General features: G+C 36.7%; 1 protein-coding gene across 1 annotated transcript in view; it reads left to right on the top strand.

Annotated features, from left to right (window-relative positions):
• The window catches only part of LOC100890048, a 57,125-nt gene that overhangs the window by 28,935 nt on the left and 10,294 nt on the right, over positions 1-17,896 (top strand). The window contains exons 4-6 of the mRNA XM_030994919.1: positions 595-685; positions 11,962-12,007; positions 12,532-12,601. Coding sequence (XP_030850779.1) covers positions 595-685; positions 11,962-12,007; positions 12,532-12,601 — 207 coding nt within the window. The remainder of the gene's footprint in view (positions 1-594; positions 686-11,961; positions 12,008-12,531; positions 12,602-17,896) is intronic.

Genomic DNA, 17,896 nt, shown 5'->3' with positions numbered 1-17,896 from the left:
TTTTCTCTCTTCCTCCTTTGCTTTCTCACTCCTTTTCTTTCTCACTCTTTCTCCTGTATTAAATCATGTTAATATCATGGTATGAAGAAAGATATTTTTGAACAAACAAAGATAAACATTTGTTATCTCTGATGTGCTGAATTTCATACTCCTTATCAAAGGCCTAAGTAAAAACCAGTAAGCATCAAACTGTCTGCTAAAGCCAGAAGGGTGTTAACTCATATATAATTTAACACACAATTAATGCCCTTCTGCTTTTGAACAGACAGCATATTATATTTATTTACTATAGACACTATGAACATGACAGACAAAGAAAGCGGACAAAATATACAGTTCCTCAGGTAGACAAAGGAACATCCCTTCACTGCTATTATGTTAAAAGGTGAATATGCATGTGACACCTGTTCTACACATTTTTAAATAATAACAGTGAAGGGATGTTCCTTTGTCTACCTGAGGAACTGTATATTTTGTCCACTTTCTTTGTCAGTCATGTTCATAGTGAGATTTTATGTGCCTGATCTGAGAATGTTTTTTTAAACATGTTTTTAACATTTAACCATTTCATTTTTCATTTGTTCTTCTTTGCAGTCAACTACCTTCATTATCATCGTACCATAAACGATTGTTGTTCTCTAATCTCAGGCCTATTCTACGCTACAGCACACGGTTATTAGCACAGGTGAGTCCAAATTGTAATGCCTACCATTCAACATTTAGTGTTAAATCAGTGGAATAAAGTGAGAAATATGTATAAAAGTCAAAGGAGCCAAAAAGGAGCCAAAAACACAAACCTTAAACAGTAACATATAAGGATAAAAGGAACCACATACATGTAATAGCATGAATGCTAATCGATCCTGGTACCTTCAAACATATGTAAAACACTGTAAGGGTACATGGAATTAAAACAAATTAAAAATGTTTGACATGTGGTAAAGCTAGTCACAAACATAACTACAATACAATTGTATAAATGGATGTAAAGTCAAATATCAAAATTTGATACATACAAGTTTATAATTAAATTTTTACTCTTTTAAGATCTAACTAATCGATCTTGAGGGCACTTATAACAAAAGAAGAAATGTTGTAAATGGTTTGAGGCAGTTGGTACCAATGGTAAGGTCCAGCTTTTGCCAATGACTCTATTTTCTCAAGGAGCAAACACTGAGAATGCACAGTTATTTCCAAAAGTTGTGTGTGCTATTCTTATATAAAATTCATACACACCTGGCAAGTACTCTGTCTTTCATGTGAAGTATACTGCAATACTGCCATCTTGTGTTCAGAGTATACAACTTTCTATTCACCTATGTGCAATGTGTAGGGTGTCTCTGTTTTGAACAGCGCCACCTACTGTTGGTAATCTCTTCATGTTTGAGAGCTCTGCTTTTGATCCGGCTCTTTTAGGTTTTTAGTTATTTTCCAGTGGGTCTGTCATGTAGTGAGTTTTAATCTCACTGATTGTGAAAAGAAAATCAAAATGCCAAATCTGTTATTTCTTTAAACTTGCTTATAAAACCTCAGTCTTTCGACTGATTTTCTTGCGAGGAACCAGTGTTTTATCACATATTGATATTAAAAAGTGAAGAAAAGAAGAAAACACTCTATTACTATTTTTAATATCCATGTAGCATTATTATTCATATCAATTGTCCATCATATCCAATTAATTGTTATACTTCTTTGACCATGTCCTATTTATTGTACCCTGTCTTTTTATCATCCTCCTACATGTAAAAAATTTCATGAGGGTCTTTTGTGTTACATTGGGTCTTTTTATTTGGCTTCTATTATTTCTCTTTATATCTCTTTATTGCTTGGTAACTTGAACTTCACGTAGTGCTTGTTTTTGGTTTTATTCTGTCTTCTGTTTCACTCCTCTCATCCCTGTAACCTGATCATGATAGGAGTGATGTTTGGCACAATGCCAGCTGATGAGGAATGAGATGAAATCGTTTGGATGATGACAGATAATGTAATGATTGGTCTCTAGAGAGATAGGCTCTTATTTATCTCACTGTCTGACATCAAACCAAGCTTGAATTCTAGTCAGTAGGCCATTTACATTTCAGAAAAAACAAGTTGAAAAAACATAAGTTTTATAATTTACCATCTACTGGGTGTTTGATTATTATTATTTTGTGTGTGTGTGTGTGTGTGTGTGTGTGTGAGCTGTGCGCATGCACCACTTTTCCGCTGCTCTGCATGCGATAGCATGGCAGTGAGGACAATTATGTGAGCAAAACCTGAATAATTCATCACTTATATAAAAGAGAACCAGCATTTACACCTTAAAAACTGGCGAGTTTAGGCCGGCACTTTAAAAAAAAAAAAACCCAGAGGTTGATTTGTTTATCCATGTTTTGTTGTGGTGTTTATGGTTAGTTGAGCAACTTCTGACGAAACTCAGGAATGCAGGGAAAACCCTGTGTTTTTTCTTGCAGTGTGAATGCCCACAGTGTGCATGAACTCTATGATGAGATGGCTAAAAATGGCATAAGGGTTATCATGTAGAATACCAAGCACCTGTTGGTGATGAACGTGACACTATTATAGGAGTGTGATAAGAGTTTCTGTACCTGCACAGTATTGAAATTGGTGAAATTAAATTTCAATAAAATCCATGGTTGTGTATATTTTTTTTCAGGATGTGGGGTCAGTTTACATTTAGAGTATAACTTTTTTGACGATTTGATCTTGGCCTAATCAGATGCACCAAGAAAAGTACCAATTTTCTCAATTCCATTTCACTCACCAAGACTGTGTATTACCTCATTTTCATGATGGAACTAGCTACTTGCCAATTCTGTTGTAAACTGGCCAAGTAAGCATTTTCCAAAGGATTTCCAAATGAAGAAGTGACGTACATAAGATCAAAGAAACGAGATGGGAGGTATTATCTATTCCCGCTTTCCTTCTCTTTGTACAAACGAGGAAGTGCATCTTGAGAAGAGCCAATTAGTTGAGATTTGTTGAACTCTTGCCAATTGATTCTTAGCATTCTGAAATACTCTAGATTCTGAATCCAGCATTACTGGCATATTTCCCTCTGCTTACAGTAATCCTAATCCTTGTATTTAAAGCCCCAATACTGGTACTTAAGACCGGATCACTTGCTGAATATCATTGCCATCTCCTTTGTCACTAATGATTAAAGGTGAAGCCCACCTCGTGGTCCCATCCTATTGATTTCACGTCATCTTTGAGTGTTGATAGTGGACACATCTTACCTAATTACAGAAAGGGGTCACGTTTTGATGCAAGGTGGTCGATATCTGCTTGTATCTCAAAATACAAACGACCAGAGGTTCTTTTATCTTGCAATGATAATGAAATGGGTGTTTAGTAGTCTTAAGTGAAAATCAATGAAAAAGTGCAAATACTTGAAAGTCGTGACCCGAATGTGTGTGATCCCTTGGAGTGTTGTCAGCTTCCTTGATCTACTGTAACCTCCATCTTTTAAAGCCCCATTGCACTACTTATAGCTACTTGCGCCCTCTATATAGCAAAGTATGCCTAATCGGTGCCTGTTGGTCCCCCATGGTCCTCTTTTTCTTATGTTAAGTGAGAGCTGATTTGATGAAATAACCACCTGTCAGTGACCTTGTAGGGTGGTCTAATCCCTCCTGTAAACTAGTACAGATGGGCTTTAAGTTCCCTAAATGGTGCTCAATTGCATGGTCTTAAATTACTAGTAGACAATATGTAGAGTACGGTATCTTTTATCTTGTCAACCAAGAAAACGTTTTTCTGATTCAATGAAATTTATTGCTAAAACAGAGGCTGAAACATGCATGTGTTTCAGGAGAATTAGACCTATCATGTATTCTATCTGTTTGGAACCAGAAGGGCATTAAACCTCGTACTTTAACACAGAGTTGATGCCCTTCTGCATGGCTCTGAACAGACCATCTGTCCAATTTGGTGTCTTAATTGGTCCTTATCTATACAAAAAATATGCATGTACACTAGGCTTAATGTACACTAATTTGTAGATACTGTAAATACCCTTTGATTAATGATTTTCTGTAAGATATCTTCAAACCACTTCAGACATACCGGTACATGTATACTCAGACTAGCAGGGATGCCCTCACCATGGGATAGTGCTCTTATAGGAGACACTCTGCCCTCTTCTTCTATAAAAGATATTCTTGGCTTTGTCATCTTCCATAGAACACATGACAATGCTTCAGTACAAGTGAAAGCTGATCCCAACTTGAAAATTGTACATGTACGATGATATGGATTTTTGCTTGTAAAAGCTGAAGAAAGTGAGAGTTTAAGCACCCATTTCTATCTTTTTCTAAAGACCTGTAGACTATCTGTCTCCTGTACTCTTGGCACATGCTGGTCCATGTGGGAAAGATCCAAGATGGGACTTAGACCTAGGACCATTGAGTTTTGCTCACTCAGCATAGAAATAGAATTACCTCCAATGTGGACTTTCACTGAATAGCACCCCTAACGGTCCACCTACCGGTATTCGCGTTTGTAACGGTCTCGCCTTTTCAGGTGCTTTTGATACAAATGACCTGAGGCGACACAATGTCCGTTTCTCAGCAATCTACCTATTTATAAACTAAGTATCTTCAGAGTTTTCCAATAGATATGAACTTTTCAACTGCTTTATAGCTGCATGAGTTTCATTAAAGACACCATTTAACTTTTGTCAGGTAATTCCATACCACCCAAATCGGTTGAACAGACAGTTCATGAATATACACAGAGTTTATGATAGTTTAGAAGGCCTATACCGGTAATATACATTGGAGTTGGCCTTTTTAAACGGAACAATGAATCTTACTCATATGGGAATATATAAGGCAGTCGAAGTCTGAAATCCCAGGCACCAGGCTATAGGGTCATAATCAATTATTTGATTCCATCTCTGCAGTTCTGGTACCTTGTGCACATCACCAGACGTGCCAGTGAACCACTTGTTGGGTTTTAAATCATGGCATGGTTATCGCCAGACATCCTGATAACTATCGTCTTGTAGTTATACCAAGGATCCTTGCATCCCTGGAGAAGTCTTTCAAAGGATGATTTCCTAGAAACCAAGTGCACAACCTTCTTCCAGGCAAGGAGTTAAACATGAGGGCGTGTTTACACGACAGGGAAAATTATTGTATTGAAGAAACGTAAATGAAGAAACAATGGCCGATATGATGATAGTCAGTCATATATTGGCCTACAGTACAGGATGAATATTGTTATATTAAATGCAATCTAGGACAAAAGCATGACAGGGCTCAACACTGGATAATTTAAAAATATGTTTTTAATTTTTTTTTTTTTTTTTTTTTTTGGGGGGGGGGATGTGGATTAAAAAAAAACAAATCTGCTTTAACAGTGTACATGTACAGAGTACATGATACATGTATATTTATTATGGGCATTTAAAATATAAATAATGATTTTGATAATTTCTGTTGCCTACTGTTCATATCCTCTTGATAATCCTTGATCACAGGTGGTTTTCAAAATATGATATCTGCAGAAATTTGACAGAAAGTGCCAGGTGTACTGGGGCCTACAGTATAATGTTTAAAACAAACAAACAAAACAAAATCCCTTTCAATTATAGGAGTCTTCTGTTTAAAGGTAAAGACCAGTATTGGCAACGCCCCAATTTCAAAAAATGAAATGGAAGCTCTCATTACCAATCATGTGAAAGAATATGTTTTGACTAATACATGATGATAAAAAATTTGCCGGGAAACCGCCTACTAATTCATATATTTGGTAAATTTATTTCTCTCATGGTCTGGTGAGAGAGATAGGGTAGTCCCATATACATCTTTCTGTGTATAGTGCTTGTAACTTTACGAAGAATGGGCCAAATTTCTTATCATTTTGATGATTCCAGAACCTTGCAGATGCTAGATGCTAGATGATCAACCTTTTCTGATCGATTCCACAACGTTTCTTTCACAATGCAATCGCATGACCATTACTGGTCTTTACCTTTAATACATATATCAAGATGATGATGCAACCACCAACATAACAGGTTCTCTTGAAAGTATCCTATAGGGAAGGAAAAGTTTTCAACTTCAAAGACCTTCTGGAAGACCTTCTGGAAGCTCCTGTGTTTGTAAATATTGTGATGGACAAGGATGGGCTTGTGTTTAGATTTCTGTGTTGGTTGTAAACATTCCAAGGAAAGGATACAGAAGGATGATAAATTTGAATATGGAAGACTTCAGAATAATACCCCTTTCCCCTGTAGGTACTGGGTGGCAAATCCAAAGATTGGCAATGTTCACCTGTAAGCTTTTGGAAAAAAGGGCCATCTTCTCTTCCTGGAAAAAACCTGGGACCTGTTGCATAAAACTTACCATTATGGTTACTCTGCCATCAATGGTAACTACCATGGTAACATTGCTCAACAGCCAATCAAAATAAAATATTCCATGGAAGTTACCTTTAATAGCAAAGTTATCATCAATGATAAGTCTTTAATATGCAACATACCCCAGATGCAGAATGTTCACCATGAAGGTTGTTTCCAATTAACATACTCAAAGCCAAAGTGAACAGAAAAACAAAGGTTGCAATTTAAGTTTTCACTCTGTCCTCTTTCCTTTTTTCTGATTTAAATATTTGTTTAAATTTGATTTTATTAATTTTGTCCCTCATGGTTTCGGATACAACTTTCCTGTTCTGTTGATGAACTTAGGTCCTCATTGTGATAATAAAAGAATCAAAATGTTTTTTTTTTAAATATCTTTATTGCAATGGTCTTTCCGGTTTTTAAATAAAGGAGTAATCATTTCCTACATGACAACCCCCCCCCCCCCCCCCCCCCCCCCCCGCTCCCACAAATTCTTGACCAATCAGTGGTTAACGCAGGGGTCAAAGAAGAATATGATTAATTCAAAATGAGGTGATAGAATAATGGTGATATATCACATTTCAATATTTCTTTCTTATTGGACTAAATGCCTAAATTGTAGGTCACTTTTCCTACCCCCCCCCCCCCCAAAAAAAAAAAAGAAAAAAAAAAAAGAAAATGAAAATGATAATGAAAATGGAAAAAAATATTGGATGAAAAATCCCAAATCTAATGGCTAAATTATTTGAAAATCATGCTTCTCAGCACCAGTCAAAAAATAATTTTGATTGTGTATGCCTTCTTTATACAAAGAAGTGTCTTGAGAATCTCTTGGAATGAATAAATGCATAAAAGAAGTTAGGTTCTGATTTTCATGAATTTCAGGCAAAAACCGGTGTATTGTATGTTAAGGGACAGAAGGGCGTTGATTCTGTGTTAAAGTAATGCCCTTCTGTCTCAGAACAGATGATACCAAAAGCTAAGTTGACCTCCATTCCACAGCATACTTTTTTTATTTTACAAAAATATCTAAACTAAAGAAACAGCATCAGGAGTTAAGAAATGACAAGATTTCTTGAATTTTGTGCAATAATAGTATTTAAAAAAGTTTGTTGGATTACCGTAGGCACATTCTGGATGATTCGGAGAGGCTTTATGAAAGGAGATTACATATTTTCAGGGTTCCAAGCAGCTACTTTGAATCCCTGTAAAGGTTACAAAACGCCTTAAAACAAAGCAAAACAAGGAATTAGACTTGATACCCCAAAGGTGTAACAAAGGCCATCTTTTGACGTCATAGACCAGACGACCTCCCATCTGAAAGATATGAACTTGGTAGTTGTCTTTGGCCAATAAAGTGCATTGGGAGGTCTTAGAAAGTAACCTTTAAATCACTCCTAAATCAGTGCCATGGGCAGGACGTGCTCCTGGGTATCTAGAGTTCAAGGAGACTGGGTTAAACCCACCTGACTTGGTTGGCTTAAAAGAAAGTGTTTTGTAAGATCTTCTGTGGATTTTTTTGTTTCTTTGTTGATTGAGCTATTTTGATTTGACAGAAAGAATTCAGGTGAAGGATTTCTTTCCCCTCAACTACATGTACCTCTTTCACCATCTTCTTCTCCACCTGCAACACTACTACCACCACCACCACTACCACCACCACCACTACCACCACCACTACCACCACCACCACCACCACCACCACCACCACCACCACCACCAGCATCACTACCATCATTACCACCACTACCACCTGTCCCTGGCCATGTTTCTTCACCCCACCCCTCCTCCAGTCTTCCGCAGGCACCATTACAGATTGACAGTAATATAACTTAAAGGGCTTTTAGCCTTTTACACACATACAGCAACAAGCAAACCACTTAAGCTGGAAATTCAAATTAGAATGGTCATCTACATCACAATAATTATTGTCATCATCTTAATCTTCAATGTTAATGATTTGTTGTCCTGTTCCTTTCCTTTTTCTGAATAGTCTGTCTTATTTTCTGAGCATTTTTTTCTATTCCTAACTGCAAACACAACACTTTACCTTTATAATTACACAGGCCTTGAAAGTTTATCTATACATCGATTAACATACTAATCATCAAAGCAGTGAAACCCAAAATAAAAGTCATTCACACTTCACTTAATAATCAATTAATTTACTTGTCACCTCACCCCTTCCTTAATCGTTTTGTCCTTCTCTCATTGATTCATGTAAAACTGATACCAATACCATCATGGATCCTAGTCTCTAAGCACAACTCTAATTTTCCACCTTATAAAAATTCCTAAAGCCTTGAACAGAGCTTAGATCTGGCCGTTTTTAGCTGTACCAGGAGTAGCTAATGCACAGAGACCAGTGTAGTCTCATATTGCAGACACTGTTAAGCATAACGACTGACAAGGGTTTGTGCAGGCTTGCAAACTACATGGACCCACACCATCCAAATCGATCGTTCAGACCCAGAATGGCGTTAACTGTCTCTAAGTATATTTAATAGTTAACGCCCTTATGGCTCTCAACAGACTGAACCAGGTCACCGGTAGAGCGAAGTTCACCCAATGGTCATTATAGTTCACTCACCTGATTGCCTGATTGGTCCCATATACCCTGATGACCCTTGACCTATTGATTTATGGATCTTTGATTGGTCAGGAGGAACGAACCAGCCCATTGGGTGTCGTAATAGGCACAGATTGCAAATGAAGTGTAATAAAGCTTAGCCAAAGTACCAGATGAAGCAGAAATAATACATGGGCGTTAAGAAATATAGATCACGCAGAGAGAGAGAGAGAGAGAGAGAGAGACAGAGAGAGAGAGAGAGAGAGACAGACAGAGAGAGAGACACAGAGAGAGAGAGTAAGAGAGAGAGAGAGAGAGAGAGAGAGAGAGCAGAGGTCAAATATGAAACAAATTGTACTGTACATGTAGTTACTGTTTCAATTTTATGAATGAACTTTATGAATAAAACAAATGAATAATTTTCTTTTTGTAATACCAGTAAATGGATACCACTATAAAATGTAATCATTGATTTAGATTTTAGAGGTATATTATCATCAGTCATCAATCGTTGTTTCTATACTTCTATACTAGCAGAGATGTTGAGAAGGGCTGTAAGCTTTATTCATAGATGGGAGGGGGGGGGGGTGGATATTCACTTCCTGAAAGTTAATTCAAATAGAAATTTCATATTTTGTTGTTATCTCTGTCATATCAATACAGAATATTCAGACATCAACAGGAAGAAGATGATCAAAATAAAACCTAGATAACATCAGGAAAATGTTTTGGGGAAAATGATAAATGGGTTGTCTTGTCTTTTAGTCCAAAAGGGCATTCCCTCATTGTTGAGGTACATTAGTTATTGACCTTCTGGCGCCAAACAAGTGAAATGTCAGTAACTGATTGCAGAAAGGTTGTACACCTGTTATATGAAGTGTTATCTTACAGGATACTAAAATTTGATCTCTGGCAAATGTGCTTATTTTTTTGTTGAGGAATTGGATTTCTCTTGTGTGCCGTATGTTGCATGTTCATGTACTTCAGCTGGGCAGCTGCATGATTTTGAAGTTTATCCTGATGTGATTCCTTCCAAAGTCGGTTCATGATCAGGTCATGTTCTCGGCTTTGTTACAGCTGCAGGGATATACGAGGGAAATACTCTAAACATAGAAACATATATAGTACATATATGTGCTTGAATGTTTGAACAATAATGTAAGTTAAAAGTTAGCTCCCCAATAGTCACAGGTATCTGACTTGGTTCTTAAACTTCTGGTTTGAAAGACCAGAGATGTTCAACAAAAATCTGGAAAAGGGGAGGAGAATCGTGATTGTTTCCTTAGTCTGTTTTCATGTAGGCTTCCATTTTCTTGTTTTGACGGTGTGTATGGATGGAATGGAGTGCTATAGATTGAAAAATAAAGAACCAATGAACGACAACTATGAGAACTTGAGAAGAACAGAAAAGAAAAGGAATGAGAGAAAGAAAGGAACATATGAATGACATTTATGAGAAGACAATTATGAGAAGAACAGAAAGAAAAGAAACAGTAGAAAGAAAGGAAAGAAGAGAGGAACCTGTAAAGCTGCCAGCACAAAAGTCAACCACTTACAGATGTAGGGATTTGAAAGAGTAAACATTTGTAAAATGGGCCAGTTGAGTTGAACTGCAGGAATACCTAAAATGCATTCCACGAAGCTTCACATTACATCTAATAATGTACATGATGACAGCTTTCAAATGTAGGCATGCTTAGGTTACCATACTCAAGAAGCGTAACCTTGGGGAATTTCTTACAAATATCCACAATTTTTTTGTTTACTTCATAAGAGTCAAATGCCTGTGTATAACTCCATTCATTTTTCTCCAAGTTCACATAAATTAATAGATGAAAAAATGTAGAAAAAAAGGAGTATGTAGTCTTGAAATAGCAGCATAAATCAATGATTTAGGGTTGAAAAGAAGGCAGTCCAGGCTACCAAATGGTAGCCTGAAATGCAGCTTTTCAAGAAATACTACACTGTTGAGTAATATTTGAAATTATATACCTCACTTAAGAAATCCAGCCATCTGATTGGTCGAATTGCATTCATAAACTTCAACTGTTCCTGTAAAATTCCCGGTAACCATGCATAAAACATTTCAATATTTTTAATAACCATGGTTATTAAAAAAATAGGTCAGTCTCCATGGTTACCCCATAGGTTTACATGTTAAAAAATGGTTTGAGCGATGGAGGATACCATACGTGTGCGAAAAATTGGTCGGCAATTTCAATACAATTGAATCTCGATCGATCTTACCGACAATTTTATCTTGCATTGTTGACATGAAGACGAAAATTAACTCTCAAAAACAAAAAAACAACATCTGCCGATAGATCTTGATCTAAGTTCGTGCCAATATGCATTGCAAAAGTAAAAGAAGAGTCCGTATATGGAGCTTTTGCGAAGCATTCATCACACGCGAAGCCGGTTTCAATCCATTTTAATGTATATATAGTACAAAACTGCCAAGCATTTTGATAGCGCGCGATGGCCGAGAGGTCTGAGGCGCTGACTGAAGATACAACACCTTCTGTACGCAAGAGTTCGAATCTCATCTTAGACCAAAAAAAAAGTATTTTTTATTTTTTATTTTTTAGTCTATTTTTTTTCGGCATATAAAAGTATTAATGACTGCTTTAATATTCGAGAAATAGTTGTTTTCATACGCTCTCGGGAAGGTTACAATTGGGCTATTCCCCTCGGCAAGCCTCGGGGAATAGCACAATTCTAACCTTCCCTTGAGCGTAATAAAACAACTATTTCTCTCAAAGCAGTCATTAATACTATATTATTTTTCTGCTTGAATTAGATTTGCGAGTCTGGAATACATCCTTACAAAAGTCATTTACCCGTAAATTTTGTGCATATGAAGTTAATATGTGGAACTGAATGTTTAGGGAAAAAACCAGACACTGATTAGTTGTGAGTTGTGAATCATAATAAAATGTATTTTTATATTGTACATTTCTCATGGAGATTATCAGGGTTAATTGTACCTAATCATTATTGACATTTTCTCTCTACTTTCTTCCCTTTTTTTCTTGCCCCACAGTTAGAGGAGTTAGTCACTAGCTGGAATACGAGGCACAAACCTATAGGTGAGAACAAGTTATTAGTTCTTTTTAGAATATTTTTTAATCTTAATTGTTTTTAATAAACTATATCCCTATTTTGTTATCTTTAAATTTGCTTCTGTACATGCATGAACTCTCTATGAAGTATTTAGTTGGAATTAAAGATAGAATTTCATTAAAAATTGAGGATTTCTCTAATCATAAAGCATTGATAAAAGCAAAATATAAATCTACTCATGCTTTTGACATTGCATAGAGTCATTGTTACTGGCTATTAATAGTGATATGCCTTCTTCAAAACAAAGTACTATCATTATCTAAGCAAATATTGGCAAATCATGTATGTTTTCCACAAATAAGAATAATCCATGCCTGATAATTTCCTGATTTAGATCAATATAAATCCGGTTTAAAATTAGGGGGGGGGGGGGGGGGGGGGGGGGGGGGGTGAGGTGCTGTTTTTCCATGACTTTTTTTAACGTCTCGCTTCATTTGTATTTTTGAATTCTTTTGAATAATCTTTCAATTCTTTACTTTTCTATCAACAGGTGTCATCTTTTCACGTGAGCTGTGGCAGGAACACAGAAAGTATTATAATACCTACAATGAAATCAGGAAGTAAGTCTCTCTTTCATTTCTTTCCCATACTGCCTGTAAGAACACCGGAACTATACTGCTTTATTATATACCAGTCACTGTTAATAATGTTCATGAAGAGAAAAGTGAGGGCAAGATAAATATAATAGCAGTACAAACACAGATATAGTACTGTAGCATGTCAAATTGCAACCCTGAAAAATTGGTGAATTTTTGCAGTGAAAAAGGGAACTTACATGTATGCATCATATTATGCTACATTTCCACTGTAAAAGCATTTTCATAACCTTAATTCTAACCATAATATAATTTTTTTTTGTATCCAATTTTTTTTTTTTTGGGGGGGGGGGGGGAGGGGGGTAAATTTTGAAAAATTAGTAAACCACATCAACATCAATTCGTCCTTGTTTTCACGAAGTGACGGTAGTGAGGAAAATCGTAACGCAAAGTGAATGCAATTTTTTTTTCACTACCGTCACTTCGTGAAAACAGCGACGAATTGTGTACTAAAAACATTTGTTTATCAAAGATAAATTATAGTTTGTTTGCCTTTGGAAAGACCTTTTGACCAGTAATATTCTTTCGAATTGACACAAGAAACAGCTTGGTCCAAAGACTTCTTGGTAGCATTTCAGCCTTCTCTTGAAGTAACTTTTTTATTTTCAAGTTTTGTGCTCCAGGAATCTCCTCTGTAAAGCCATCTTTGCAGGCCATTGACCTGTGGATATTACAGCCTTGTTCACCAGCCCTGGTTGATGTTGAGTAGTTTTAGATGATGTAGCAATGACATTAATTGCGGCTGCGAAGTAGCGACCCTCTAGGGGGAGCTATTCATCATGATATTTCAACACTCTTAATTCCAGCCAATGACATTTACATTTATTGGTAATTTGTTGGATTAGGATTTAATGCCTACAAGAAATTGAAAACCATTTGCAAATGGTTTTCAATTTCTGGTTTAGTGGTTAGAAAATGGTGCTTAAAGATTTGATGGACTGCATTACTACTCCATGAATTACATCTACATTTGTCTCTCCAAAATTAGCTTCAGAATCAAGTAAATAATGATGAGAGTTATAATGATGTTTAGTACCCCATGATCAAAAGTTTGTTTAGAAAATAAAAATCTGCAGGATGGTTTATGAGTTGGTAGAGTAACTCACAAAGAACTGGTGGAGAATTTCAAACCCTTGCCCAGTGCTAAGCTTTAGACTCCTTACACAATGCATTTAATATTTTACTGTTTCTCTCAGCTAAGGTCATTAATAGGTAGAATTCATAAATCAGTTCCTTATTCAGTTATTTGAAGTAGATTTGAATGTAATGAAGGAATCCAATACTTTTGATTTTCATTATCATAATGCATAATGGGATATATTGAGAGCACTATTGCTTCACAGTCATTTGTAGATTGATCTCTTACTTTAACCATGGACCTACCTTTAACCAACCTTAAAATCGTCAAGGTGAATGCATCAGTCATCTATTCATTGACATCAGTCATGAGGTTCAATGAGATTTAAAGACAGAAATTGATGGAGACCATTGAGTTTGTAAAGCGGCAATGTACTCAAGAGAATGCTGGCTATGCACATGACTATCACCTTACATTCTTGGTCTGGCCCTCTATGACGACGATCATCCATCATTTGTGTCTTACCTGGAGGACTTGAGCCTCTTTTACATTAGAGGTAGAAGAGGGTTGAATCCGGACTAAGTCCAGACTCATAAGCTAATATGAATTGGTGTCAGCTAGCATCAGACTGATCCACAATCCACATTCAGTATGGAATTTCTCAACCTGCTTGGAGAGGATGATTGATTCTGGACTGGAAATGGATGCTTTGTTATATGAATGATGTAGGGTATGTGCACTACTCGATGCGGATCGGATCAAGATACCTTCTTGTCATATGCTGTATCTTTTCCCCTCACAATGGCAAGGAAATAAAGCATGGAAATCATCTGTTAAGAGCCAGAAGGGCGTTAAAGAGAAGGTTGAGTTCTGGGAAGATGTAAAAAATAATTTGTGAGCGTTATCATTATTATTATGCAAGGGTAGAAGAACATCAGATTAAACATGTTCCCTGAAAAGCATGGCTCTTCAAATGCCTTCATATTCTAAATACGACATGAAACATCGAAAAACTCGGGGGTAGGTTTTTTTTGCCATGTGCTTGTGTAGTCCCATATACATCATTCTGTGTACAGTGCTTGTAACTTTGCCAAGATTTTGAAAAATTTCTTATAATTTTGATGATTCCAGAACCTTGCAATACACACAAATACTTAGATGATCAACCTTTTCTGATAGATTCCACACCGTTTTTTTCACAATGCAATCACATGACCAGAACTCAACTTTATCTTTAACTCTGTTTCAAGTTGAGTTGGCACCCTTTTGGGTCTCAGTAAATGAAGTATCAATCATAAGATTGAGTGTAACCATGGAACGAAATGCCCATACTTCATATGGCTGCTATGGGTATGAAAGGGAGCATGATTGAATTGGTAGCTATCTCTCAGGACCAAGTCCGGATTCAACCCTCTTTGGCTGTGAATATGAAAACAGCTTATGATGACGATCATTCATCATTCATGCCCTTACCTCTACCTGTGTATAGCTCTGGGACTTTGGATGCTGTCTTCTAGACATGTCTATTTATGGAGACGAATACCGTCTATAATGACTTACAGTGATGTATAGGGGCCATTAGGCCTATTTCATCATCATATCTATCATGATTATCTAGATTGAGACCTGGGGGATATTCTTATGATGATCACATTATTCATTCTTAGACATGAATGTGCCATGAAGATCTCCATCATCACTTAAGTCATTTCTGTGAACATCTAGTCTTCAAGTACAGACTTGAACTGGATACTTAAAAAAAAGCAACTACCACTACCCCCAGTTTCTTCTACCACCTAAACTTTACCATCTGTACCACCCCTTTCACCCCTCCCACCCCCACCACTATAACTACCACATATCATTGGAGCCAACAACCTTTCTTAATGTGCAACAATGACTATCATACGTTCAATTTTGTAATATCAACTTTTGAGGCAATAATTATCTCCAATCGATCATCTTATGCTGATATTATATGACGAGTGACTTCATAAAGATATCTGTCATCTTCTCCAAGTAAATGATTGAAAACTTATGCCCCCCACCAAACAAGTAGTCAACATAAATACAACTGAGAGTTTTAGATTTCCTATGCAATCCCCCCCCCCCCCAAAAAAAAAAAAACCAACAACAAAAAACCCAACAACAACCACCACCAGACTGAAGAAAGAAAAAAAATACATCACATGCATGATTCATGCAAAAAACCTTTGTAGAATTAATTGGTAGACAGTTTGAATTTCTGTTTGACCTCATTATCTCATCCCCTTGCTCCAGTCTGCTTTCTATAATCCAAACAATTTCATACAGCTTAATTTGAAAAACCCTTTCTCAGGAGAAGAACAAAAATCAAAGACAAAGGAGACCAGACATCTCATCTTGATTTTTCACAAGTCTTGGGAGTGCATCTCCTTTCCTCATCTCTCCCGGGGGTGCAAAGGACCGGTTTCATTATGAAGCAGGTGAACGAGGGGGGTATACGTGCTCCGGGAGCGCGATGATGGATCACTCTGTTTTCAGCTCTGATCGGAGAACAAAGCAATATCGTACTCAAATTATCCAATTAGGACAAACAAAACCAATTTGATGATCAGTCTGAATGAAATAAAGATGAACAACATAAAGATGTAGATGACGGCTGCCCAATCCTGCATGCCGCATCATCTGTCCATCCGAAACCCCAAGTTTGTCGGCAAGTTGCCCTTGATGTCTTTATCTGAAAACCAGACAAGAGCGAAGAGAACGTCTCGAAGTTGAACTTGTTTTGTGTTAAAACCGTGTCAAGGAATTTGGAGTAATTTGATCTGGAGGGGTGCGGTGGTGATCGGTGGTTGGTACATGTAAAGGTTTTATAACTTTATGTCTTGACAGAAGAATTATGAGGTTTTTTTATCCATTTTTAAGGATGGAAGGAGAATGCAGGGAGCGTGATTGGCAGAGGTATTTTATTTGTAGCGATGAAAAGCTTAGAAGGATTTATGAAATCATAGAGAGATGACCTTTACAAGGAATCTTTGAGTATCAGATCTAGGTCTCCACATTTAGGCCTTTATGTTGGCCTACTACTAGATAGTCCACCTTAAAGATATTTACTATTATTTCGTAAACAATAACTGTTGAGGTATAGAACTCAATAATCAATTTTGATGGTATAGAAGCATTTTTATATATCTGGTAGGATCCTTTCTTACATGTATACCAATACCAGATTGGCAAATCTTTAAGGTCATGTGGGGAACTTACATGTATAAGGAAAAAATTAAAGTGTCAATTGGGAATTAAGTGGACAGATTTCAAAACTATATTTGGTTCCATTCTTTGCAAACTATCTGTATAAGAAAGTTAGATCTTTTAACTTCTTATTTGATACGCAGGGTCATTAAATTACTTACTGGTAACCTTATTCTTGGGGTTATATTTTCAGAAACAAAATGAAATATTTTGGAGGAGGAGGCCTCGAAAAGTTACTTTTCATCTTTATAGAAGGAAAACAAAAACAAGTCAAACTTTATAATCATATCGTCGCTGTTTTCACGAAGTGACGGTAGTGAAAAAAAATTGCATTCACTTTGCGTTACGATTTTCCTCACTACCGTCACTTCGTGAAAACAAGGACGATATTTGTAAGCATTTGAGGTCATCACAACACAAAAGTCAGTCACTTTGTAGGAAAGGAGGGCATCTATTGGTGGCTGTTTTACCTGTTTTTAGAACTGCTCATACAAGCATGATTTACACCTGTAGCAGGCTACCTTTCAACACATACCTTTACTTCAGGCTTAAACAAACTTGACTTTCAAACTTCATGTTCTTTCTAAGCTCCGCTTTTATTCTTGGGCATTTCCGCCGCTTTTGTGCATTTCCGATGCGTCTGAGCACCACTGGAGGCTTGTTTGGATATGAAACACTTTCGGGAGCCCAGTCAACAAGAATAGAACAATTTTTCAACAGCATTCATGATCCAGGAAGTGGCTTGACATTCTCTTTGTGTAGAAATATTCCCTTTATGTTGCATGTTTGGAGCCAGAAGGGCATTAACTTATATGTTACACAGAGTTAACACCATTCTGGCGCTGAACTAACAATTTTGATGAATGTTCAGCTTTGATGAAAAGTCATAATAAATTTTATGATTGATAAATGGGAAATAAGAGAGCATATGATTGTGACAATTGCAT

This window comes from Strongylocentrotus purpuratus, unplaced genomic scaffold, assembly GCF_000002235.5.
Source record: "Strongylocentrotus purpuratus isolate Spur 01 unplaced genomic scaffold, Spur_5.0 spur5_scaffold_21, whole genome shotgun sequence".
Taxonomy (NCBI): Eukaryota; Metazoa; Echinodermata; class Echinoidea; order Camarodonta; family Strongylocentrotidae; genus Strongylocentrotus; species Strongylocentrotus purpuratus.
Note: the sequence above shows the minus strand (reverse complement) of the source record. Positions and strands in the feature narration are given on the sequence as shown.